Source organism: Vidua chalybeata, chromosome 5, assembly GCF_026979565.1.
Source record: "Vidua chalybeata isolate OUT-0048 chromosome 5, bVidCha1 merged haplotype, whole genome shotgun sequence".
NCBI lineage: Eukaryota > Metazoa > Chordata > Aves > Passeriformes > Viduidae > Vidua > Vidua chalybeata.
In genome coordinates this window covers 65,008,636-65,034,956 of record NC_071534.1, presented here as the reverse complement: position 1 = coordinate 65,034,956, position 26,321 = coordinate 65,008,636, and the positions used below count along the sequence as shown (strand labels likewise).

The window sequence follows — 26,321 nt, the reverse complement described above, 5'->3', positions numbered from 1 at the left end:
GCTGATAATGGGTATTTGGCATGAGCTTTTCTTCCATATGGTATCCAGTTATGGCATGAAACACTTGAGAGACAAAGGGTCCATCACATGCCATGACAGATTGTTCCAACAACCAGTCATTCCTCCTATTAAAAGTCTGTGCATTATCTCCAATTTGAGTTTGTTTGGGTTCAGCTTCCAGAAGGTAGCTCTTCTTATGCATTTGTCTGCTTGATTAAAGAGTGCAGCAGGATCTTGTGTTTGCTCCCCCTGGAGATGCTTATATATTAATCAAGTTGACTCTCAATCTCCTTGTGATAAACTACATAGATTAAGCACTTCAGATCTCTCACTGCAGGACATTACCTCTAATTTTAAAACCATTTGAAGTCCTTTTGTTTTGTACTGACCTCACAAAAATGCCAAATCACATCTATATGCAGCATTATAACAATCTTCTTCCCTGTAATACATGTTTCATCCTACATATCTCTACTTCCACCTCTAAATTTATCTAGATCTCACTAGTGACTTTGTTGGATGCCTTGACAGTGGAAGCTCTTGATGAATGATGGGTCTGCTCTCATCCTCAGCTTGCTGCTCTCTGGGATACATTTCAGTCCTCTACAGGCAGGGTTGGCACACCTTGCCCTCAGCAGCTTGTCTTTACCTCTGACTCTGCTAAAGCACACGGACTTTGAGTGGGCTTAGGCTTGGTAACAGTCTCTCCCCTGCCAATCTTGATACCATTCCTTTTCTTTTTGCCTTTTCATTGAGAAAAATGTGGGCAGCCATCTGACTCAGTCCTGGGCAGGCAGAACTGCCCCCTTCCTCCCTGCTCAAGGATGGTTTCTTATCGACAGCCCATCTGAGGTCTGTTACTCAGGCAGTTCTCAATCCCTTTAAGGTGTTCCCCGCTGGCGTTGTGCAGCACCACCTTTCTTCATCAGTGACATGCAAAACTAAGCTAACTGTATTAGGAACCCGAAGTCTATGACATCCACTCTGCCACCTTTATCAAGTGACTTGTAATCCTTTTTAAGAATGAAATGAGATGTGTTTGACAAGACTTATACAGTGGTGGCTATTAGTACTGGATCTCATGTCAATTTTTTATTAAGTGCATATGCTGTCAGCTTTATTGCACATGTGTGTAAATGTGTGGCTGCCTGTGGCAATGTCTAGTTAAACAGTACTTTACAGCATCTTGTTGTGAGAAAGACTACTCACCTGTACAAACCACAACATCTTTTTTTTTTTTTTTTTCCTTCTGTAGTTATTTAGGAAAGCTACAGCTGCGAATCACTAATAATTGTATCAGCTCCAAAGGCAGCAGTGTATCCAGCACCACAGTGTGTCATGCTGTTCCTAACTGCCTCTGGAAATGTTCTTCCAATTTTAAAAATGCCCATGGTGAGGCAAGTCATGAAATATTTTCATGCATTTCACAGTTTTTTTTGACAGAAAGATCACATTCAGTCTTCACAATGTGCATTGCTCTGTGTAAGTTGGTGTGTAACACCCAAACTGATATTTGAAAGGTGTAATAGTAAAGTTTGCAGTTAGAGAGGGATAGAAAATAGTGATGTCCAGTTATTCAGTAGAGATGATTTCTCTGAAAATTAAGTATCACATGCCTAAACAAATGGATTCTGGGGTAAGGGGTGTTCACAGAATCTTCCCCTAATGTGGAAGAATAATTTTTCCTCTGGATTCTGAAGAAGTTTAGTGGAGGACAAATCAGATCACATTCCTAAAATACAGAATTTATGTTCCCAAAACTTTGCATCACTCCTTAACTCCCTAAGTTTTGATGCAGCCCTTCTTGTTGGCAGCACCTCATGTTGTCACCCTCACAAACACAGCGATGCTGCAATAATTCCAGCTGTTTCTGTGGCTGCTGGGAAGTGCTGCATCTGTGCTCAGCTACGTCTCAGTGTTATGGAGCAGCCACAAGGAAGGAGAAGCTCCTGGGATGGATCATCTGCCTGTGTTCTGTCCCTCCACAAGTGACTCTGACATCCCTGTCTCCAGCTGGGATGAATTCTTGAACTGATGCAATTTAGATTAAAGAAAGTTTGCCCTGGCTTTTGGTCTCCTCCTTGATGGAAGACCAAGTTATGGGACATGAGGAGAGGAGACCATCTTCATGCTCACCACACACTGTATTTCCTCCCCACCCTTCTCCAGCTGGAACAAGACCAAATGTTGCATCTGTTCCAATACTGAAAGTGATTCATGTTGCCATTAGCCACATTCAGCCCCAAATTGACCCTGGCAAGCAGCTGGCACGCTCAGAGCCAGCCAGGGAAGCGTTTTGATGGGAAATGCTGCTGCCTTTGAAATACAATTCTTATAAGGAAAGAAGGTAATTCCCCACCTAAATAAGGTGAAGACTCACCTATTTCCTAGAAGGTGAGAGATGGATGATGTGTCCTGCATGACAGCTGGCCTGATCTCTTGTACACTTTTATTTCTCTCAAATTATCAGCTTGCAAGGGGTTAAAATACATTAGTTCAGCTAAAGTAACAATTTCTGCTCAACCTCGCTGCAATGGAAGAGGCAGCTCTGCTGCCCTCAGCATCTTCATTATGGCAGTGAATTGCTCACGGTTCTTGACTCCTTAGTTGAATTTCATGATTCTGGAATGGTTAAGCAGCACTCTCAATTTCTTGCTATTTAGCTTTGATACGACCAAGAAGGAGAAATGACCCTTTGGCAGATCATTCCATCAAAATAGACTTTTAATCTGCTTTCCAGTGGCACACATCAAGGACAATTACAGAAAGAAATCCTGCTGGTACTGGGACAGAAATGGGAGCCAGAACTGTTAGTTGGATTCAGATGGAGATTCATGTTACGCAGCCATGAGTTAACCAAAGAACTTGCAATAAAGCAAGTTTTTCTGCAGTTTAGATAAACACTGGCACATCTGTGGAACCACATTTTCTGGGACTTCAGCCGACATCATTGTTTTGGGCCAGTTTCAGCACTTTGGCTGCCAGTCTGATCTCATCCTGCAGTTTCTCAGGCTAATGAGTTTATGTCTGTCAAAGAGAGTGTATGAAATATCTGTCACTGTGCAATGGGGCATGTGTGAAACAGAAGAAAATCCCATCATTTCTTGGGATGTGAGTTGTGTGCGTTGCTCCGGATCCTGCTTTGGCTTGACTGGTCTAGTTAAAAAATCTGCAAACATCATAGGAAGTACTAAGAGCTGCAGAAAGCGCTCATTTGTTTTCCATTCAGGGTGTTCAGTCTCAAGGAGGACATGATGCAGCATGGTACTGAGGGAAAGTGGGATGGCCTGCCATTGAAACAAGTGTCCAGGCAGGAGTTAATGTTGTGACACAGGCCTAGGGCTCTCTGGGCATACAGGACTTCAGCTACTGTCCAGGTTTCTGTTTCATAGTGGGGATAATCTTCCCTTAGCAGACAGAGATGTGATCAGGGGGACAAGGAGCATACAGCTATTTGGAGGAAATAATTTTAGAGACATCAGAAAAAAAAGCACTTTGCGAATATACCTCCTAATTGTACTTCCCTTAATTACACAGATTTTGAATAATGTCTTTGCTGTGCTGACAACCAGTGGTTATTTTCTCAGCATGTTAATGTCACCCTAATCAAAGATCCTCATCTTCTAGTCACAAACCTGTGGGTGACCTTTTCCAAGACCACATGGTCTATCAGGCAAGATGTTTGAGGCTTTGTAGGTAGCTCATGTGAGGAGAAACACAGAAGGGCCTTTGGATTAGGTCTGCTACTCTCAGACAAGGTTTGTAGTGTTATATTGACTGTCAGCCTGCTGCTGTATGCCCTTCTTAGCTTAGGTGAGCGAGAAAAGTCTGTTCTGGCTCTCAAGTACTGGTGGTTTTAATTGAGTTCAAGGTGTAACAGTTGGGTGAGCAAGGGTGAGAAGAACTCTTATTATAAATCCTCATTTTCACAAATTGCTTTTGGACACAATCTGTCCATAGAGATTTTATTTCTAAAAATCTTATATCGCCAATGGAGGCAAACTGCAAATCAGGAGTTGTCACTGGGGTTTGGTTTCAGTGCTGCCATGCCAGTGAAAACCCAGGTGAACATCTCAATTTTGCTGATGATGTTGGTAATCCTGCTGTTGTGTTCCTGGGACTAGGACATTCTGTTTGGTCCCCTTTAGTGGCAGTTCAATCTTAATTAATTCAGTGGCAGAAGAAAAATGAAGAAGAATGAGGAAATTAATAAGGATTGATGAATTCATTCCTATATTGTAAACCATTGTCTCCCCAGCTTTCTCCTGTGCCTCTGGTGAGTACCTGGAGATGAAGAACCAAGTGTGCAGCAAATGTGCAGAGGGGACCTACTCACTGGGCAGCGGGATCAAGTTTGACGAGTGGGATGAGCTGCCAGCAGGATTCTCCAACGTGGCGACTTTCATGGACACGGCGGTCGGCTCATCTGAGAGTAAAGCTGACAGCTGCAACAAGTGAGAAGTTCTGTTTGCACCTGGGTTAGGCAGCTGTGGGTAAACCTGAGACAGCTCAGCAGCACAAAGCTGCTTAATGACTCATCTAAGCTCTGCAGAGGATGGCCAGCCCTGCTAATGGCAAACAAGAGTGGCTGGGAGGTGAAATCTGTAGCCCCATCTCTTTGCTGTCAGCATGGTCTCCTTGGGCTCATCAGCAGCCAGTGAGTTTAAGACCAGCCTGGAGCTGCTTTTATTTGTAGCTGGAAAGCTCCAGGGTCATGGTATAGTGAATGTGGCTAAAAGGTTCTTTTACAGCCTATTTAGAGACCTGTGGTGCTTGCAGAAGGCTGTTTCTGAGTGTAATTGAGAGTATATTGAACCTGTGGATAAGAAACCTGTCTTATATAGGCTGAGACCTAAATTTTTCATACCATATCCTTTCCCATGCACAGTTTCAAGAAAAGTATTATATTTTATATTATTCATGTAACATATAAAAATATATATAAAATAAAATTATTGTATTTACTATATCTGAAAAATAAATGGAGATCCTGTAATAAAATTTAAAATTCACTGCAGTTAGCTGTTGTGGGATTCTGGGGTATTATGTAACATGTTGTTGTATAGTAGTGTATAAAAAGTCTCCTCAGTATCTGTGATCTCAGTTGAGGCTTGTTTTGTTTATGTTCATCAGCTCTTCATGGACGCCTCGAGGGAATTACATAGAGTCAAACAGGGATGACTGTACAGTTTCTCTCATCTACGCTGTGCACCTGAAGAAATCCGGCTCTGTCTTCTTCGAATACCAGTATATTGACAACAACATCTTCTTTGAATTTTTTGTAAGGCCTTTTAAATGGTGTATCCAACCTTATATTGTAAGAATTCACCCCAGATCATTAGCAGCAGCTTTCCCCCTTTTAAGTTCCCTGCATGCCCATAACTTGTTATTGCTGAACAATACAAAAAATCTGCTTCTCTTTCTGTCACTTATACTGTCTTGTGGCATTTATTTAATCTTCAGAACTCAGCCTGAATTGATCCTGTCTTCCACGCACTGGGATTTTGCCATTAGAGGTCATGACTGCCCCAGTTAGTCCAGCCTTTTGCAAGATGGGTGTTGGTGGTACATGCTCCTATTTAGGGGTGTCTGACTGGAGATGTCTTTGAAGGGACTTTAAAAATACTTCTTCCAAGGTAGTACTGTGTGGAAACCTTTCGTTTTAGGTCAGTTTGTGTCCTAGTAATTCAGTAATTAAGATGAAAATAAAAGCAGGAGAAATTCAGGTGACTTTCAGCAGGAATTTGTCTCTGAGGATGTGTCTGTGCTGCGAAATGGAGGGGCTGGGGGTCATTAGCTCTGATATGGGAACAGCCTGGCTGGGCTCAAGTTGCTCAATGGTGTGCTCAAATTGCTGAAACTCTCTGGTCAGCAGTGACCAGAATGGGGAAGGCAACCCTGCTCTGCCCACCTGGATGGACTGGCTGCTGTCCACTGAGCTGGAGGGTTCCCAGCATCAGGATTTGCAGTGGGGTGTAAATGCCCCACATTACTAAGGAGCTTTGGAAGGTTCCACTGTCCTTGTTGTGTTGTACCTGCCATTTGGGACAGAAGAAAATGTAATGGGAAGGTGACTCAAGAGAAGCAGATGATTGGAAATTTTCACTCTCCTTTGTTAGTGCCCCTTTATCTGTCTGACAAGCTCTGTTTTTCATCAGAAAGACACAGTTCATGGCACCCCACAGGAGTGAGAAGTCTTAGCTGGTGTTGGTTAGTATTTATTGAAGTTTGGAAAAAAGTGCAAAGTATCTTATCCTTAGTAGGCCTGGAAAGGAAGACAAAAATTACCTGTTCAGGCACTTTCATGCTGCTACATCAGTGTGATAGATTGCTACTGCACTTGGATCACAGACCGTGCAGGCAATATTATTTAGCCATTTCTGTTTTGTATTAGACTACCCTGCCTTCTTCATGGGAAGAAAGCAGCAACTATGCTTTCTGCTGTCAGGTGAATGTGCCAGGATTATGAATCCCAGCTCCAGTTGTTTGACTGACTGGCAGATCTGCTCCTGCAATAGAGCAAATATATTGTGTCTCTGAGCACTGGCTTTGAAAATGGCTTCTTGATTATTGCTTTTATCCGTATCCCACTCATTCGCCTTCTCTGAATTTATCATTCCCTGTTCAAGAAGCAATGAGTGGTGCAGTCCTTTATAGAAATGCCCATAAATTCATAGTCAACCTCAGTATTTCAGGGAAGCCATATTTAATGCTCCTGCAAAATTAATTTTTTTCCCTCCAGCATGCCTTTGTGCTTAAATATATTTAACAATGACACTTTAGCTCTGGACAGTGGCATTTCAGTGGCAGTGGCAGCTTACTGGGAAATGGTGAGGTGTTTTATCTGCCCTTCCTTGGCTCTGTTTACATATTGAAGCCCTTTACACCTGATGAGAAGAGGCTATATATTCTTACCTCCTCTTTGCAGGTGGGAACCAAGAGACAAGGGTGCTGTAGCTCAGGTTGCACAAGATAATTAGGGATCTACCTTCAACACAGGAGCTTCTTCACACCTCTTTTCCTCAGTGCAGTTGGTCTAGGTGGGAATTGAGTGTATAGATGCTTTGGAGGATGTGGAGTTGCACAGCTTATTTCAGATTCGATTTGGAGCAACTTTAAGGAGGATCCTTGACTCCAGGTCAAGTGTCTGAAAGTGTTGAAGTGGCCTTTCTCCCTGGTGTAATAAAAGTTGAGTATGTGATCTTGTGCCTCAAAGGGACTTCATACTTTTTCATCTGTGAAGGCAGATACAAGAAGAAATAAGAAAGAAGTGTACCACACCCTGCTGTAAGGAAATGCTTCTGATCTGCCCTGGACCTGAGCAAGGGACAGCCAGCCTCACACTTCTGCCAGAACAGACTCTCCATGGCATGTTGCCTCTCCCTTGATAGCTTTACTCTCATTCCTAGGTCAGGTGGCAGCAGGCCAAAGGCAAAGCACATATTGGCTGTAGCGAAAACACTTTGTCTTCCTGCTTGGGCCCATCCACTCCTGCTTCCCCTATGACTTAGAAGCCTCTGGAATTTAGAGAATTAAGTCTTTGTAGGCTCAGAAGAAGGAGGAAGCAGCAAGACAAGATGCTCAGCATCCTTGTCTTCCCATATAGTGTGAGGACAAGTCTGAGATCATCTCATCCTGCTCTTTTTTTACCATCTGTGTTAGAGGGGGCCAGTGGAGGCACTGTTAAGCTGTAACAGATGTTGAAAGCTGGGGGTTTATTTTGCCACAAGTAAGGCAGCTGTCTAAATATGTAGACAAGAGAAACAGAGCTGAGTCTTATAATTCTCAGAAGTCATTATGCTGACAGAGAGATGCACCTGATTGTAGTCACTGATTTTGTGTTTTTATTAACAGATACAAAATGACCAGTGCAAAGAAATGGACTCTACAGCTGACAAATGGGTGAAGCTCACAGACAACGGGGAATGGGGCTCTCATTCTGTAAGTGTGTGAAAAATTCCTTCATGAAGTTTCTTTCCATTTATAAATGTCTGTAATTTCCTCTGTCCCGACACCAAACATGGGCCAGCTCCTGTGAATGTATTTGAAGAAGCAGAGCTTTCCTAGTACTGAGGGGAAAAGTCATGGAGATGCCTAAGGGGCTGATCCCAAAGGAAATTATATAGATGCAAGACTTTGTATTGATTTCCCTGGGCTTTGAATTAAGTGTTTTATGAGGTTAAATAGATTTATGCAAATCTGCATGCCACAATCACTCTGCATGATTGTGATTGAAAACTTGTACAACAGTTTGCTCGTGAGAACACAAGATTTTTCTCTGTGTCTCAGCAGAGCAGTGGGAGTGGGGCGTGTATGTGGAGACAAGCAGGACGGGCATTTCATTCTCAAGTGTGTGCAGAGGAGCTGGACTGCACCCAACTCCTGCTCCATGGGGGCTGGTGTGAAAAACCAGCTGGCAGCACCAGGATGTCTCCTGCAGCACAGATATGAGCCTGTCCATGTTGGGGGTAGGAGCCCTTTGGCTGGCCCGTGACCCAGCTGGCTGAGTTTGCCCTGTGAACATCATGTTCCCAGGATCATGTGCAGACCAGCTCACCAGCTGAGGCCTGGCTTCCACTATACCATCATACCCTTGTCCCCAGAGCCATATCAGCAAAGGCCCAGCACAGGTGACATTATGCCAGAAGAAAAAGGCTTTTGTGGGCATAGGCAGCAGCACACTCTCTGTTTCCCATGGTGTGCTTTTCCTCCTGGAGGAGAAAATGTATTCCTGAGCCAGCTCTGGTTGGAGTGCCTGTTAGGTCAGGGGCAAGACCAGTGCAGGTTACACTGGGATGCTGGAAAGCTGGCTGAGGAGGGATGAGTGGCATGAGCTGGAGGTAGATCCAAGGCCAGGGCATTGACTTGGGAGATCTGAGGGATGTAGGCAGTCTGCATGGGAGATGGTGCCACCTGAGCTTGTCATCTGGGGTGTGCAAGTGTTCTCACTGTCTATGAAAGTATGAAAATTTTTGGGATGGCTGACTGAAATGTAAACATATGAGCTAGGTGAGATGATGATTCTGGCTGTCCTGAAGGGCTTTTTCTGCACTGAAAATCCTGTCAAGGTGTCTTCTGTGAGCACAATTTTCCATGTGCTGCAGTCTCTGCTCTCAGCAGGTGATTCCTGCTGCCCTGGAGCTGGTGTTGGGTACCTCACCTCACACAACCTGATGCCTGTTTCAATATGGTCCCAGTTGCCCTGTTACATATGATAGCTCAGCTCTCCCCTGTGGGTAGCAGATATTTGGGTGTGGGAGATACAATATGCTGTACTCCAACTTTGCTAAATGTTTCAACTCCTTATCCTGGGTGAACAAAAACTCTGGTCCTGCTAGGCCTGCTGGAAATCACATTATCCTGGACCCTTATGCTGGTAGAGTTTATCCCTTTTCTTGTCTGAAAATATAGCACTTTCAGGCCATTATCCTGCTATTGGTAGTAAAGAACTTGTACTGAGCTAGTAGATATGGAACAGCTTTGCATGCCAGGCAGAGGCTTGGTGAACCTGCTGCTTTTAGTGATGAGAGTTACACTGCAGTTACACAAGTGAGTTGAAGGCAGAAGGCACTAAAACTGCTGCTGGAGGAGTTTTCCTGCCTTCCTACTGCCCCTTACCTCAGCCATGGTGCCACCAACCTTCCTCAGGGGCTGTGCAGTCGCTGAACCATGCCATGCAAACAAGTGGGTCAGGGCAGTCAGAAACCAGGTTGTTTTCTGCATCTCATTTGCTGTTTGCAGTCAGAAGTGAGCAGGAGGGATGAGACTGCTGCTGGAGATAGCCATGGGTTGTGCCTGGCTTACTGGTCATGGTGTTGTAGTGTTACATGCAGGCAGAGCTTGATTTTTAAAACCTATAAACAAAACTCACTTGTGAACTGGATTTTTGAACTCTAGGTCATGTCGAGTTTCTTTATGAAAGTGTATCTCAAGGCTTTTAAAACAAACTGATTAACTATATCTGAACATAAGGCTGGAGATAAAAGCTCTTGAGTGTCAGGGGTAATTGGATAAAGACAGGAACGGTTTTTACCAAATTCTGCTTAAAACAAGGTCAGAAACAGCTCTTGGTGTTTTGCCAACTGGGGTGTTGAGAAACATTTTCATAAAGCACACTTTGGCACTCCTCAGATATGTCTGTACAGCATTTGGCTATTGCTTTACCATTACCTCTTGACCCAATAAACAGCACAGGAAAAGCTGCTAGGATGCAAGAAATTTGAATGGAAGTAGGAAATGAAGCAACGTCTTGGCAAGGGGATGTTTGCTAACTCACATGTGTTGTTGCAGGTAACTCTGAAATCAGGTAGCAATATATTATACTGGAGAACAACAGGGATTCTCATGGGCTCCAAAGTTGTAAAACCAGTTTTAGTGAAGAACATCACAATTGAAGGTAAGTAGAATTTGTCTTTGAGGTTTTATCTCACTCTTTTGTCACAATGTTTGCCAAGTGCTATTTCTACTGCTGTGCCTACAGCACGGAAGTGGCTTTTTTTTAGCCCCTTGCCCCCTGTCTCCTCCTCTGAAGAGTAGAAAGAGAACAAAAATTCACAGTGGGGAAAAGGCTGAAAAATTAATTTATCTGGTAAATGTTGCCATCTACTGGAGAAGACTGGATTAGCAAATAGAGATAAAAAGGAATAATCAGGTTTTCTTTATTGTAAGATAGAAAGACCGTGGTTATTGGTAAGCTTCTCAACAGTGATAAATGGATATGTATTATAACAATGACAGTTGAATTAATATTCAAATGATCTGGTTTATCTATAATTGATCTTTTGGTCTAAGTTTAAGTATAATAAAACTGGGAGTGTCATATAAGGTTCTTAGTTGGGTCAGACTTTCATTGAGGTATAAAGATTAAAGACCTAAATTATGAGTCAGCAAAGCCAAAGTGTCTTAAGCGAGTGATGAAACTGAGTGTAGTTTTTACGCTGTTTTATACAGCTGGTTTGCTCTCAGCCATAAGCCCAGATAGGCAGCAGTTAAAGATGGGTCTTTCTCAATGCTTTACCCAGAATTTTTCTTACAGGAGTTGCGTACACGTCTGAATGCTTTGCATGCAAGCCTGGTACCTTCAGCGACAAACCAGGTGCATCTGGCTGCCAGGTGTGCCCACGAGACACTTATTCTGAGAAAGGAGCTAAAGAGTGCACCAAGTGTAAAGAAGAAATGTATTATGCAGGTACATAAACCAAGTGGGACAAGCAAAACCAGGAAGGTTTGAGTATGTGCAGTCACCGGCTGTTTCAGCTGCGAGCGTGGCTGTATCCAGCAACGATGGTCTCCAGTAGATAAGTAAAGGGGAAATGATTGACTTCCCAAAATAAGCAGAGGGCACATAGATACATAATGGGCCACAGTCAAACGTTGTTAGTGTCATCAGTGTTAGCATGAAGGGATGGAGACCTTTATCACCAGGAAGGGGAGAGTTCTTCTGAAGGATAGAGCAGGTGGGCTGTGCCCTCTCGTGGTAATTTGTGTTATAGGTTGGTGATGACACGAATTTGCTTCATCACTACCTTCAGCCTTAACTTGTTTTGAGGAATGTCCTTTCCAAACACTCTCCCCTGCCTTGCCCCTGCCTCCTGTGGGGTTGGAAAATGGGGTGATCTAGTTGCAAAAACTAGTCCCAAAGTCCTCTGCGTTTCCTCTGCTATGGTTAGGTGATGATCTTCAAACGACTTGGTCTTAATCTATTCTTCATAGGCAAAAGGTCTTCAGATTTCTTCCTTGTAGCAGTTTTAGAAAGTTCTTGAAGAATCACTTACTGATCATAGCATCTGCTATCACTGATGATTGCAAATGCTTGAGGACCTGTGCCTCTGCTCACAGTGGGAATGGAAATATCGCAAAATTATTTGGCAAGAGGAAAAATTGGGCCAGTGTTATAAGGAAGTTTCTACAGGATTAGAGTGGTTTTGTTCCTTATCAAGTGACAAAATATTTCCATGCTTGGTAAACTGTACAATTTTCTGTTTGAAGGGGGGAGGGTTTGATGGAATTATAGAGTGGTTTGGGTTGGAAAGGACCTTAGAGATCATCTCATTCCAACCCCTGTGTCATGGGCAGGGAATTTTCCAACCCCTGTGCCATGGGCAGGGAAACTAGACCACTTTGCTCAAAGCCCTATTCAACCAGGCATTGATTGTTTCCAGGGATGGGATATTCACAACTTTTCTGGGTGACCTGCTACAGTGTCTCACCATCCTCAGAGTAAAAAAACTTATTCCTAATAATTGTCCCTGCATACACTGAATAAGTGAATTTCAGTGTGACAGTATAAGCACAGCTAGTATTTTCCCTGTTCCCCCACTTCATTTCAGGGGAAGGTTCATGCAGACACCATTAAGAGCTTGATTTTTCATTTTCTTTTTATAATTTTCTGCTGACTCATGTTAACCTCCAAATTTCAAGCTTGTTACATTTGTTTCCAGGGACCATTTGATAGTTTAATATCCTGTTTCTCACCTTTTCTCTTAGAGGAGGGATCCAGTGCATGCCTAGAGCGACCTCCATGCACAAGCAAAGACTTTTTCCAGATCCACACCCCATGTGATAAGGAGGGAAAAGTAAGTAGAAGGCAAGATACTATTTTTAAGCTCACTGACTTTAGTGCTATCTCTGCATTTGAAAGCAAGGTAGTCCTTTTTAGGAATCCATTTCCCGATTACTTTCCCAATTTTGCTTTCAGTATTGAATCCAAGGCTTTGGGCTTGTCCTTTGCCTGCCCTCTCTGCAGCCTTTATCCCTCTGCAACAATTTGCCAGGTCTGGGTCTGCTTAAGGGATGTGTTTTGGTGAGATGATAAGCTCCTTGCACTTGTGATGGGCCTGATGGGGTCACTGGGGCTGCTTTCATACGTCCATGCTGCTGGAACACAGGGTGAAGTACTGTCCCAGCATAAACCCATCTCTCTAGTTGTTAATAATATTTCTGGCATACTTTAAGCTTGTGATGACTGTCCCAGCAGTGCCCAGCCATAATTCAGGTGATACCATGGCCCAGGAGCACTGGATATGACCATCTCTATTTCAGGTGGAGGAGTGTTTGGCTGCATAGGTATGAAGTGTGTCATGTCCCTTGGTTTTAGCATCAAAGGACAGGTCAAACTCCTACCTGTGGTCAGGTAAAATAATGGTATATAGATAGTCTGGAGTGTTCACGTGTGTCAGCTTAGCTGCTGGAAATGTGCTTGTCCTATGGGATGCCTCGAATCACCTGGGCTTTCAGGACATTGTTTCACCCAGACACCCTAGATCCACTTGGTCTCTCACAGAGGGACCTCCTTGTGGGGCAGCCTGGCTTTGTCCTAGCAGTCAAGTGGAATTTTTGGAGGAATTTGGAGAAGGAACTGCTGTTTACTGCTATAGGAAGCCCACAGGGGTGTGGACACATGGTCAGGCCTGTTTCATGTCTTTCCTTTCCCATCTCTCAGATCCCGTCTCTCAGATGGAATTACAAATAGTCAAATTCCATAACACCTGTATGTCGCTGGCCTAATATTTGCTGGCAGGATTGAGTATTTTGGTTTCTTCTGATCAGTGAGTTCTAAAATGCAGCTGAGAGCTCGTATGCTTTGATAACAAGCATCAGTGAGTTCAGCCCCAGAGCTGTCAGGCTCTGCAATCTGGTCTTGACTCACTGATTTCTGCTCTGTTAACTGTCTCTAATGACTCAAGAAATTAGCAGCAGTGTTCACAGCTACACCCCCAGCTACAGCTTTAATTGCAGGCTCCTGTGGATTGTTCTGTCACTGCTCTGTGTGGCCCAAGTCTCCCTGACACTGAACAAGTTCCTATTATTTGACCTTTTTCCTACCTTTCCACTGGCCTTTCCCTTTACTGATGGATATCATTAGAATGCAAAGTGGGTTTTTCTGCAGACAGCCTTCACTGTCCACTTGCAATGACAGCAGCAGGTGTCACAGGCACACAGATACTGGCTGAGTTTTCAGGGTTGGTTTCACTGCTCTGCATGTCTGGAAATTGGTTCAGGTTTGCTGTACTCCACAGCCATCTCTCCATGTGATGCAGCTCAGTGAGAGGGCCTGACTCTGCAGGCCATCTACAGGAGAGCAGTGGCTGTAAAGGACCAGCCTATTGATCCATGGTTGCTAAAATAAGCCAGGTTTTCACTGAACAATAGATTGTTGTCTCCCTTCTGCTGTCCCACTCCATGTGTAGAAGAGGCCTCTGGAGATTTATACACTTTACTCTTGACTTTTCATCTACCTGCTGATTTAAAAATCCCAAGTTGAATGCTTCATCCCCAGTCTGAGAAACCCCTCACCACATGGCCACAGGCACCCTCTGACCCTCTTCTCCCTGCTCAGGTGCAGTAGGATTTCTATGGTAGGCAGTGTGTCTGGGCTCTGGGCAGCAACACAGGTGCTTTACCAGCTCTTGAGCCTTTTTATTTTAAACGCTGTGTACCCTGATTCTGCTGAAGCATTTCTGGGGTGATTCTCCAGAAAATCCCCCAAGTGTTCAGGAGCTGCAAGGACAGGCTGATCCATAGGAAGAGGTGCCACTCTGGCAGCAGGAGCAGTTCCTCAGTGCTTGAGGACCCTGTGCCAGTGACCAGATTCAGCCAAGGTGGCCAGACAAGTCCATGGAGACAAGGCAGGACCAGTGTCAAGCTGGGACATTGTGTCCATGGGTCAGCCAGGGAACATGACCTGGCACAGGCATGGCTGCAACAAAGCACAGGCAGGGATGGAGAGTGAGAGCCTCAGCAGCATTGGAGCTCCCAGGAGCACGGGCCTGAGCCTGAACTGAGGCTTCTCCCAGGTTATTCTGTGAAACAGTTTCAAGAAGGGTCAATACTTCAGGTGCTCTGTGTTACCAGAGGGCTAACCCTGAGTGCAAGCAGCTCAAGGCCCAGGGTGACAGGGGGTCTGGATCAAATTCATAAGGTGAAATCTCCCTTACCTGAACCTCCAGCCTCAAAGATCCCTGACTGCTGGGACCAAAGGCTGGAAGTACCAAGAGTGGGAGCTGTGGGCAGGTTAAACTTTTGCCAGTTGGGTTTCTCAGCTGTGGAACTCAGCTAAGTTTCATCTTGAGATGTAAAACCCTTTCAGAGAGAGACACAAAGTCAGATGAAATTTGAAACACAACTTTGTGGGTGATGCATCTCACCCAGTTGTTCTCCTGAAGACAGAAACTTGTGTCCTCAAAGAGGGGTGATGATGAAGAGGTGATATAGTAACACCATGGACTGACTCAAGTTTGTGTTCATAAACTGCTCCTTATGTGATGACAAGGGATTGGAGGGGCTTGGGGAGAGCTCCTGCATGGTTTTGACATTTTCTCAATAGGTGAAAAATGGCAGGAGAGAAATTGGGGACTTTTCAAAGAACAGGCCAGTATGAATTAGAAATGCAGAACTTGTGGTTCTCTCTTCTAATCCAAATAAAGGGCTTTTATATGGCAGAAGTTATATTTTGTGTTACTGTGGTTAAAATGCAGAGATTGCATGTCCAGTTAGAATTATTTATCTGCTGTTCCTCAGGACTGCTTGCATGGGGGAATTTACTAATTAAATAGGTATTAAATTTACTAATTAAATAAGAAATTTACTAATTAAATAGGAATTGTTTTAATTGCTGTTTTATTTTGTTTTGTCCTTAAAGCCTCATATCTTGGAATCTCCTGTGAACCCAATCATTTCTGTTGCTCTCACCTGCACTTCTCTTTATTGTCCTGTGTGTGCAAGGTCTGTGGCCTCAAATGATGGAAATACAATAATTTAGTTTACAAGGGGGACCTTCATTGGTGCATCTAGTCCTACAACTTCATAGTACACCATGAGAGCTCATTTCTCCTCTTTCCAGACTCAGATCATGTACAAGTGGATTGAACCCAAGATCTGCAGAGAGGATCTCCCTGATGCATTGACCCTACCTCCTTCTGGAGAGAGGCAGGACTGTCCACCCTGCAATCCTGGCTTTTACAACAACGCCTCATCTTCCTGTACTCCCTGCCCACCAGGCACATTTTCGGATGGGACACAGGGTAGGAGTCTGCAAAAAAATGCTTTGTGTCTCCAAAAGCAATCATCTGCTTGTATGTGACTTAATTTAGTGTCACATCATCATAAGCCAGCATTCATTTTGTGTTAAATACTTGTTAAATAACATTGGAGAGCAGCATGTGGATATCTGCTTTCTCTCCTGAATCCTTTCTTATCAGGGATTGCTGCTCTAAATTGACCTGCTGTGTTCTGGATGCATTTCTTGGCTGATATAGACATCCTGAGGGCTATTTTAAGGGATTCTGAGAGGGGAATCAGAACTTTTCCAGTCAGCAATTCCTCCTCAACCATTCTCCTATCCATGCCAAATTCTTTCCTGCGAAAACCTCATTTTAAGCCCAGTCAGATGAATACCCTGCCAACATTGTCTAGCCTAAGCTCTGGCTTGTTGATTCTGAGATGCATTGGCCCAATGGTCCCCTACAGCATTTTGTGGGAGCTCTTGTTTTTCAAACTATCAGCTGAATCTATTAAAAAGTAAGTGTGACTTGGGGGACCAGTTGCAGATTACTTAACACAACGCTATGCTCTACAATTCACAAAATGCTGGTCTCACTTCCATTCTCCCGCTCCTGATAATTCTTTGACTGTATAACTACAAAGAAATGAATTCTTTTCTTTGCTTATTACTTGCACCAGAGAGTAAAAAAGCAGTATCTATGTTCTTCAAAGCACTGTTTGACATGTGCCTTGGCTGTGTGATATCCTTTTCTGCCCTCTCACCTTTAGAGTGCAAAGCCTGCCCTGCTGGGACTGAACCAGCTCTTGGGTTTGAATACAAGTGGTGGAACATCCTGCCAGGAAACATGAAGACATCTTGCTTTAATGTTGGCAACTCGAAGTGTGATGGAATGAATGGTGAGCCAAACTCCCTGGGCTGTGTGCCTGTCTCCTGCATGGATCCCTGTTGTAATGGAGCACCCATCAAAATGACTGTGCTCTTGGCTGCATGACTCACAGCACAGTTTCCTCCCTTTCCTTTAGTTGCACCAGGCTTGAAATTTCCTGTGAGAAGCAATGTCACAGTATCACAAAGGAATAAAAAATCTCTTGTATACCAGAGGAGGGCAGGAGCTGCAGCCTATGTGAAGTTCCCTCATCAAAGATGCTCAGATGCATTCATATCCCCATTATAAAAAACATGGTTTTGTCTTCTCCCTAGTTTATCTCATTTTCTGTTTTGTGATAACTGTGCCCATCGAGGTCACACATAATTCTTTTGGAAAACTTAATTACAGTCTATAATTTTATTCCTTTAGTGCTCAGAGCTTTCTCTCTGCACATGTGCTAAAATTGCAGCAGAGAGCAGTCACAGCTCACTGGTGAAAATGATCCTGTTTGGGACTTCTCCAGCCTTCTCTGACAGATTTTCCTCAGTCTGATCCACCCTGTCAGACTGATGTAACTCAAGCTTTCAATTATGCCTGTTGAGCAGAGGCCAACTGAAGTATGTGCTTAACATTTAACACACAGGTTCACTGATTCATCTGTTTTAAGACTGAAAGACATTGGATGGATTATCCCCCTTGAGCTGCACAGCACAGAACAGGGAATATCAATATCTCTGCTGATTTAAAAGGTGAAAATTGCCTGTAAAATCAGCAGTTCATACAATTGCTAAAATTCTTCATTCAAGTCATCATGGTATTGTTCTGTAGTTTATATCAGGTATCTTTAAAATGCACTGAAATACCAAATTGTTTAAAAATTAGGGTAACATAGGTTTCTTTTGCCACTCATTCATTGATTTTTTTTTTCTTTTTCTGTCCTGTGAAGGTTGGGAGGTGGCTGGTGATCACATCCAGAGTGGAGCAGGAGGCTCTGACAATGACTATCTTATATTGAACCTGCACATCCCAGGATTTAAGTAAGGAATGGGATATTTTTTCGTCTGTTTGTCAGTTATTTCTGTCTCTTATACCTCTTTCATGCTATTCCAGGGATGATCTGAGTCTTCCTTTCTGAAGTGAAATAATGTAATGAATTAGAGATAAGAGGAATCTTGAATTTTCTTCCCATGTCCCCAGTTTGTCCATTGAGGCAGGCAAGCATGTGAGACCTTGGTTTTTAGCAGTATTTGCTTCAGTCCAAGATGCAGCCAGTTGGCTGTCTGGAAACTGAGAAAAGATATTGCTATACCTCTGTTTCTAAATTATTCCACAGTAACCAGCTAAACCTGCCATGGGGTGGATACTGGAGCCTGCCCTAAAAGTCTTTTAGTCAAACCCAAGTTATTTTGCCCTGTGGCTCCAGGAAGCCTCCACAGTCTGTGCTTCCCTTGGAGCCAGTGGGGAGATGCAGGCGTTGCAGGAGAATGGGAATCCCTCCACTCCTGAAACCCCAGACAGGCTGAAATACCTGCTTGAGGGGCTTATGTCTCTGTCAAAAGAGTGAGCTTAGACTCCTAGCTCAGACCAGGTGCCGAATGTTGAGACCAGTAAGGTGCGGAAGATGAACCTCACCCTCCCTCTGCTGTTGTCCAGCTGAGGTAGATGCAATTACATTGGTGTAAATCGCTTGGAGTATGTAATGTGTTTTAATAATAAGGCTCCCTACCAATATGGTCAAATTTGTGTGTTCATTATAAGGAGGGAAGTGTACAATAAAGAATTTAGACGCTTAAAAAATGACCCTGCTGCACCCTGTACTCAGTGCAGAGGCTCCCACAATTCAGCAAGGACAGGTTTTCTGTGACAGGACTTTGATGGCTTCACTGTACAAAAAGGAATTTGAAGGATTGACTGGTGCCTGTCTGGAGAGCACTGTATAAATATTTGGTTCCTTCTCTGTTAAACAGACCTCCAACATCAGTGACAGGAGCAACTGGGTCAGAACTCGGACGGATTACTTTTATTTTTGAGACCATCTGTTCAGCAGATTGTGTGCTGTACTTTATGGCAGTAAGTGAGACCCCTTTCTCCATGACTGAGGACTGAGCCTGCACAAGTCACTTTAATACCTCTGCATAGGTGTGATTAGTTGTACTTGGTTTATTATGATTAAGCATGGCATTAGTTTGGTATCTGCAGTGCCCTTGCAGGAAGGATTTAATGAATGACCTAGTGAAATTCCTCCAGCACATGAGTTGTGGACCATTCCTGGCTATCTGCTTATTCTAACAGTAATCACTGGACACTAAGGAGACAATTTTTCCCTGTTAAACTGACTGACAAAATTATCAGTCTATATAATTATTATTTATATAATAATAATATTATAAATATAATAATAATATTATAATTATTATTTATATAATAATTATAATTGTGCTGTTGTGTTAGCATCTAGTAACAGAGTGACAAGTCAAGATCTGGGTCAGAGGGATGGGAAGAGGAGAATTTGGAAATTTGGAGTTGATCCTGTCAATGACCTGGAGGATCAGACAGATGTTTGTTTGAATGTCCATTAGCTGAGGAAGGCAAATGGATCTGCAATGGCTCCCTTGCCCCTTCCACTGAAAGGGGAAGCCGGTTCTTTTTGGTATTTAGTGGCTCTTTAAAGGAATCTACTTTTGATTTAAAGAAAATTGAGTGGAAATTAGGCAGCAATTTAGAACAGTCTGAAAATTTGTCAGTTGTGCAAAACAAAATAAGTATGTTTGCTTTATTAAATGTTAAATGCAGTTGTGGTGTCCTTTTTATATGCTAATCTCTAGATCATAAAACATTGGTGCTTAGTGTAGTATGACCACACTTTTTGTTGTTTTGTTTTTTTTTAATTATGCCCATTTTGTAGGATGTTAATCGAAAAAATACCAATGTGGTGGAATCATGGGAAAAAAGTAAAGAAAGACAATCCTACACTCACATCATCTCCAAAAATGCTTCCTTCACATTCACCTGGGCCTTTCAGAGAATAAATGAAGGCCAAGATGTAAGTACTTCTTTATGTGTGGGGCTTTGCAACCCAGCACTCTTTGGACACTCTCTGCCAGAACTGTAGCCCTCTGTTGAAGCTCACAGGTTTCCCATAAGGGACGAGTGGCTTTCACCACAAAGCAGCCCCAGGGAGGCAGCTGTGCATAAATGATCCATGAGGAAGGACAGAGCCATGGACAAGCTGATACCTGAACTGGTGCAGAGATGTGGGTGGTGTCCCAGTGCCATGGTGTGATGACACCGGGGTGGTTTCCTTGGCTCTCGTTCCAGAGCAGGCAGTTCATCAATGACATGGCCAAGATCTACTCCATCACGGTGACCAACGCAGTGGATGGAGTGGCCTCTTCTTGCCGGGCCTGTGCCCTGGGCTCCGAGCAGTCCGGCTCGTCCTGCGTGCCCTGCCCGCCAGGACACTACATCGAGAAGGAGACCAGCCAGTGCAAGGAGTGTCCGGCCAACACCTTCCTGTCCATCCACCAGGTGTACGGCAGGGAGGCCTGCATCCCATGCGGGCCTGGCAGCAAGAGCACCAAGGTACCGAACCTCAGGGTTTCTGGGAGATGGGCAAACAGGGTTTGTTGGGCTGGAAGCTCTCAGAGGGCTGCTTCTAGTGCTTTCCTACTGGCATGTGCCTTGTGAGCACTGGAGTATGGCTATAACCAATAAGCCCACCAAAGATGCCACTAGTCTAATTTCTGTTTGTAAATAATCAGATAAAAGTGACAATATCAGCTCAAAAAAAGGTTTATTTCAAGGTGCTGTACTGTGGACAGTGTACAAACATGGCAAGTATCTACATTACTTCCACCAAAGCTGTCCCAATGCCTGCTCTTTTAAACTCGGTCTTCCTCAGCTGGATGATGTTTCTGGGCCTTTAGAAACCTATAACAACTTCCTCTTACATGAAACTGTAAGCATAAGTAAACATTTATCATGTTCAAGGAGCTGCACAGGTACTGGAAGAATGGCTCCAGTTTGTTTGTATTCTGCCTGTGTTCTGCTGCGTTCATATCCTGCCCTTGTTTCTTGAGCTGTTTCCTGTGTTTCCTTTACAAAATGCAAGTTTGACCAAGGTTGTGTTTTGGCCTGTTTACAAGGCTTTAAGCTTGAACATTGGGATCCTAAAAGTACCCAGGACAAAACAAAGCAAGAAATTGCATTCTCTTGGCTAATGCAGCAGACAACAGAAAAATCAGGCTTAGGGAACATTTTGGTCCTGATATGTGATTGCAAGGGACTGAAATGGGAATGGGAATTATCCCAAGGGAAAGATCAGTTACAGGAATAGGACAGAGTTCCCCTTCATCCTTAATAAGGAAAGCAGTCCTGTCTGCACCCGTGCTTTAACTCTGAGGTGAATGGTTTGCTGCTGTTCCATAACTGCTCTTTAATGGATGCCTCTGCCTTGCAGGACCACTCTGCCTGCTTCAGTGATTGCCTGGTGTCCTATGTCAAGGATAACCAGAGCCTGAATTACAATTTTAGCAACCTCAGCCAGGTGGGCTCATTGATGAGTGGACCTAGCTTCACTTCCCGAGGGACCAAGTTCTTCCACTTCTTTAACGTCAGCCTGTGTGGGCATGAGGTGAGCTCAGCTGGGCTTGAGGGTTGGGAGGATGAACCAATTTGTTGCATGTGTTGATGCTCTGGGGTAACACTGCGACAGGACAAAGACTCCCTGTCAGCTGAGTTGTTACCAATATTGTGCAAACACTTCTCTTTGGATCTTGCTTTGCAGTGCAAGAAGACTTTTGAGCAGCCAAGTGATTTTCCAGAGCAGAGATACTGTGTTATAGGCCATAAATAAAGCTCAGAAGATAATTCCTGTCACATCCCAGCTTTTTCTTTCTTGTGCCTTTAAGTCACTTACATCACAACCCTGACCTTTGTGGGCTGCCACCCAGGAGCTCAAATGAAGAGTCTGAGTCTTTCAGCTGGCAACTGCTTTCCATATGTGTCCCTCATTGCTTCCCTGGAGATGTTGTATGCAGAGCCCCTGGTCACCCTGCTGTCTGCCAGTGGCCAAGATGCCCAGTGCTGACTTTGCAGCCTTAAAGAGTGGCAGAAAAATGTGTTTAGTCTGTGAGTTAAACAGGCTCTGTCTGGAGCTTGGACTGAGTCAGAGCATGCTGTCACACACATAAATTGACTTTCAGAGCAGTACCAGTGTTGTGCATTGTCCCATGAAAGCCAACATGTGTAGTTAACAATAATGCTCAGCCCTGTAAAGTTCTGAAGTCTTTTTGCCATGTATCAAAGGATTTGCATGAGTTAAGACAAATGAGTAGGCACATTTCTTTACAGCATTTTGCATACTTTTAGGCTTCTATGTGTGTTTAACTACCACCTGGATTAGAGCTGCTGACAGCTAGATCCACAAACATAGAGATATGCTCTCTCCTCTGTGGATCTGCTCTTCACTTTCCCAAACTACTACAATGGTACTACAGTACAACCAAGCATATGATTAGGTGGTGAGTGCTTGGCATTTTGCTAGGGAAACTGAGTCTGGTAATTTCTCATTCATTGCTGTTGCTCTGATTCTAGCACTGATCTTGGCATACGATATTAAAGCAGTCTCGAATGTTATATATCTGTTTAGGGATTTCATGTATTTGTGCTTTGAAAATATTTTATCTGGATTAAATCCCAAATAAAGAGGTATTCTACAGTATATTATTTAAAGGCAAGGGAAATAGGGTTTTCCTTTGCAAGCCATTTTACTATGCTCTGCAAGTAAACACTGTGCTGTCAAGATAAACAAAGAAGAGTGCTCCACAGTACAGATTTCTGATAAGGCACCTGCCAGAGGTGACATTGTATTTCTGAGTCTGTACAAGGCTTTAATGGGAACTTTGACAATGGCACAATTTGTTGTGGTTTGTCCCTCTTATGACAGACACATAGAGACATCAACTTGTTATAAAGTAAAGTAAAGAATCTCATCCAGTTTGCAATCAGCAAGTTTGTAATCTCTTTCTTCCCAAACTTTTTCACATCTTATCAACAACCAGCAGCTTCTCTCTTTTTTCCTGATTGTCCACAGGGGAAGAAGATGGCAATTTGCACTGACAATATCACAGATGTTACTCTGAAGGACATGGTTGCAGAATCAGAAGATTTTTCCAATTTTGTGGGAGCTTTTGTCTGTCAGTCCACCATCATCCCGTCAGACAGCAAGGGCTTCCGAACAGCCCTGGCTCTGCAGTCCAACAGCCTTGCTGACAGGTTCTTAGGTACATGGTTTGTCTTCTCCTTGTTGTTGTGAATGTACTCATGTATTTAGGGCTGCAGAGTAAATCCTTCTTGGCTCAGCAGCTGCATTACTTTGAGGGAAGGGTGAAGGGGCAGCCCAAGACCAGTCTGAGATGGTTCCTGAGCTGTGAAGCAGCTCTGCACAGATGCCTTTGTGTTTTGCTGATGTTTCAGTTGAGCTGATGGCTGGAGGAGAAAAGCCAAGGCTGTGCACATTTTTAGTTTTCCCTTCCTGTGTTATTCACTCTTCATTGTGCTTGGTCTGGCAGGTCTCACGGTGCATAGCATTTCAGCACAAAAATCTGGAGAGTGTAATTAAAAAGCACTGGTTTTCTTTTATGTTCTGTACCCACCTCACTCAGGGCAAGACAAATGACTGTGATAGTCACATTAGTGCAAGTGTTTCTGCCCTGCCAAGATCCCGCTTGGGCACTTTTAGAAGAAACTGATGTGGGGACATAATTAGGCAAGGAGTCAGGAGGCTTAGGGCAGCACGTGGCTGTGCACATCATTAAGTTTTACATTGGTGCAGATCACAAGTCCCCAGAATCTGAGACCAGATGAGACAATGAAGTAATTTGGTCTGCTCACCTATCCATTACAGGCACTGAGTGTTTGTACTTTCTCCCTGGCACCGAGCCCAGAAACTTATGTTTGACAAAAGCACATCTTTGGGAAAGCATTCAACCTGGACTTTTAAGACTGCCAGAAATAACAACTTTGCCACAGTCACTGGTATTTTTTTCCACACCATCTCTCTGTTTTTAAAGCAGGCTTGTCTCCTATTTGAATTTCCCTGACTTCAGTTTTCAGCTCTTGCTTTTTATTAGTCTTTCTCCAGTCCACACCAGTGTTTTCCTTCTTGAAGAAATATTTTGTGTACTGGAATCGTCACACCCTTCTGATAAATTAAGTAGACCAAGTTCTCCTAATTGTCTTGCTACCATGTATTTTTTTTTGAACACCTAAATAACTTTTGTGTCTCTTTCTACACCTTCTGTAAGATTTTATATTTTTTTAAAGCATAAAATGGAATAGTATTCCAGTACTTAATTTGCTATAATAGCAATAAAAATCACTTTTGTATTTGGAATCCCTTCATCCTTCTTTCTCCAAACTTAAGGGATTTAATGATGGTTTCTTGGATCTGATGTCAGAGTTACAATTTCCAAGGGAAAATCTCTCTTCCTTAAGACTGGCCTTCAATTATTACTGCACTTGTATTACATTATATATTATATATATATATATATATATATATATATATATATATATATATATATATATATATATATCTTATATTGAATTTTTTTGGGACCATTTTACTAAGTGAACCAAGCAACCAAGTTGCTCTGTATTTTATTTTTAATCCCCTTAATCTTTGTCTCATCTACACTTTGCCAGCACGGATTGTACAGTTACTTGCAGATCCCTGATGTTAATCTTGCATTTTCACACTTCAATATCGATGCCTAGAGAAGCCTGGAGACATCCCACGTTTGATGACAATTTCCCATGGCCAGATAATTTTATAATGACTTAGCTAAATAGTTTTTAATGCAGAGTGTGCGCTTAATTGATAGTACACTGCTAACTTTTTAATTAGAACCTCATGTAATTAGTGAAATACTTGATAAATTTACATAACTTTCTTTAGCAACCAAGTTCATCAGCACTCAAGGAATGAGATCAGATTTGTTCAACAAAAGAGGTGCTCCATAAATTCTTGTTGACTTTCTGTCATTGTGCATCTGTCCATGAACTGAAACCCATTTTCCATTACCATTATTTTGCCTCATTGTGAGAGACACATTGTAATTCGGGTCACCATTTCCCCTCTCCATGAATCTTTTGACAATTCACTGTCATCAAAAGCTCTATTAAAGGTCACTCTTAGGTATGGGTTTCTAATTCACAAACATTCATGCCAGTAAATGCCAATATTGTCTCCTGCCACTAGAGGAATGAGGGCAGTCATTGTCTTGAAAAACAAAGAGATAGTCCTGACTTTTTCCTAATACAAAAAAAAAGATGCCAAGCTCTTCTGGTGCCTTTTTAAATCTCAGTTGCTAGATTTTAAAATGGTTGAAGTCTGCCTTTCCTAACATAGCAAGGATGTGGACCTGCTTGAAGTGAGTCCAGAGGAGGCCAAAACATGGTCAGAGGGCTGATCACTCCTCCTGGGTGACAGGCTGAGAGAACTGGGATTGTTCAGCCTGGAGAAGAGAAGGCTTCAAGGAGATTTTAGATCATCTTCCAGTACCTAAAGGGGCTGCAAGAGAGCTGGAGAGGGATTTTTTACACGGGCATGTAGTGACAGGACGAGGGGGAATGCCTTCAAACTTAAAGAAGGCAGGTTTAAATTAGATATTAGGAAGAAATTCTTCCCTGTGAAGGTGCTGAGACACTGGCACAGGTTGCCCAGAAAAGCTGTGGCTGCCCCATCCCTGGAAGTGTTCAAGAACAGGTTGGACAGGGTTTTGAGCAACCTGGTCTAGTGAAAGGAGTCCCTGCCCATGGCAGGGGGTTTGGAACAAGATGATCTTTAAGGTTGCTTCCAACCCAGACCATTGTATGAGTCTGTGATTCTGTGAACTGTTTCAAGAGCAAGTGGAAAACTTCTTTTCTTCAGTCTTTTCACCAGTTTCTGACCACTACCACTTCTTGTTCTGTCAACTTTTAACTCTCTTGAAGGATGCAGCCCCCTTTGTACAACTCCCTCTTCTGAAATGTTGCAGTGGAGCACCAATATTTTCTGTATTCTTTGGTCCATGGGGTTGGAAGGATCTCTAAGAACTTTTATTACTTGCATTTTCCTCCTTTTCAGCTTTTGCCCAAAATCCATGTCGTTCATACACCAGCCTGTCATTTGTTCCAAAATGTGCCATCAAGGCTTGCCTATGATTCCATAGTCCTTCTGAGTCTTGTTATTTCTTCTCTCAAAGTACTGCAAATTGCTCAGGTCATTACATGGTTTTGATGTGTGAGGGTTATACACTCAAGGCATATGCTCTGAGTGGTTCCATCAGATACCTTCAGTTATCTTTTGCCAGCCTAAATTATTTTATGTTTCTTTAATATCCAGTGATTGCATTAAATTAATATAAGAGAGTAATAAATATTTACATGGTTGTTTTATTAATTTTT

The 26,321-nt window shown here is 43.2% G+C and overlaps 1 protein-coding gene across 1 annotated transcript in view; it reads left to right on the top strand.

The window, feature by feature from the left end:
- ELAPOR2 (endosome-lysosome associated apoptosis and autophagy regulator family member 2) overlaps window positions 1-26,321 on the top strand; it is a 93,873-nt gene that overhangs the window by 56,283 nt on the left and 11,269 nt on the right. The window contains exons 2-15 of the mRNA XM_053944062.1: window positions 4,259-4,454; window positions 5,134-5,281; window positions 7,855-7,941; window positions 10,291-10,396; window positions 11,036-11,188; window positions 12,487-12,575; window positions 15,842-16,022; window positions 16,771-16,899; window positions 17,818-17,908; window positions 18,839-18,941; window positions 19,777-19,914; window positions 20,190-20,453; window positions 21,331-21,504; window positions 22,966-23,155. Of these exons, the coding sequence (XP_053800037.1) occupies window positions 4,291-4,454; window positions 5,134-5,281; window positions 7,855-7,941; window positions 10,291-10,396; window positions 11,036-11,188; window positions 12,487-12,575; window positions 15,842-16,022; window positions 16,771-16,899; window positions 17,818-17,908; window positions 18,839-18,941; window positions 19,777-19,914; window positions 20,190-20,453; window positions 21,331-21,504; window positions 22,966-23,155 (2,017 nt within the window). The 5' untranslated portion in view covers window positions 4,259-4,290. The remainder of the gene's footprint in view (window positions 1-4,258; window positions 4,455-5,133; window positions 5,282-7,854; window positions 7,942-10,290; window positions 10,397-11,035; window positions 11,189-12,486; window positions 12,576-15,841; window positions 16,023-16,770; window positions 16,900-17,817; window positions 17,909-18,838; window positions 18,942-19,776; window positions 19,915-20,189; window positions 20,454-21,330; window positions 21,505-22,965; window positions 23,156-26,321) is intronic.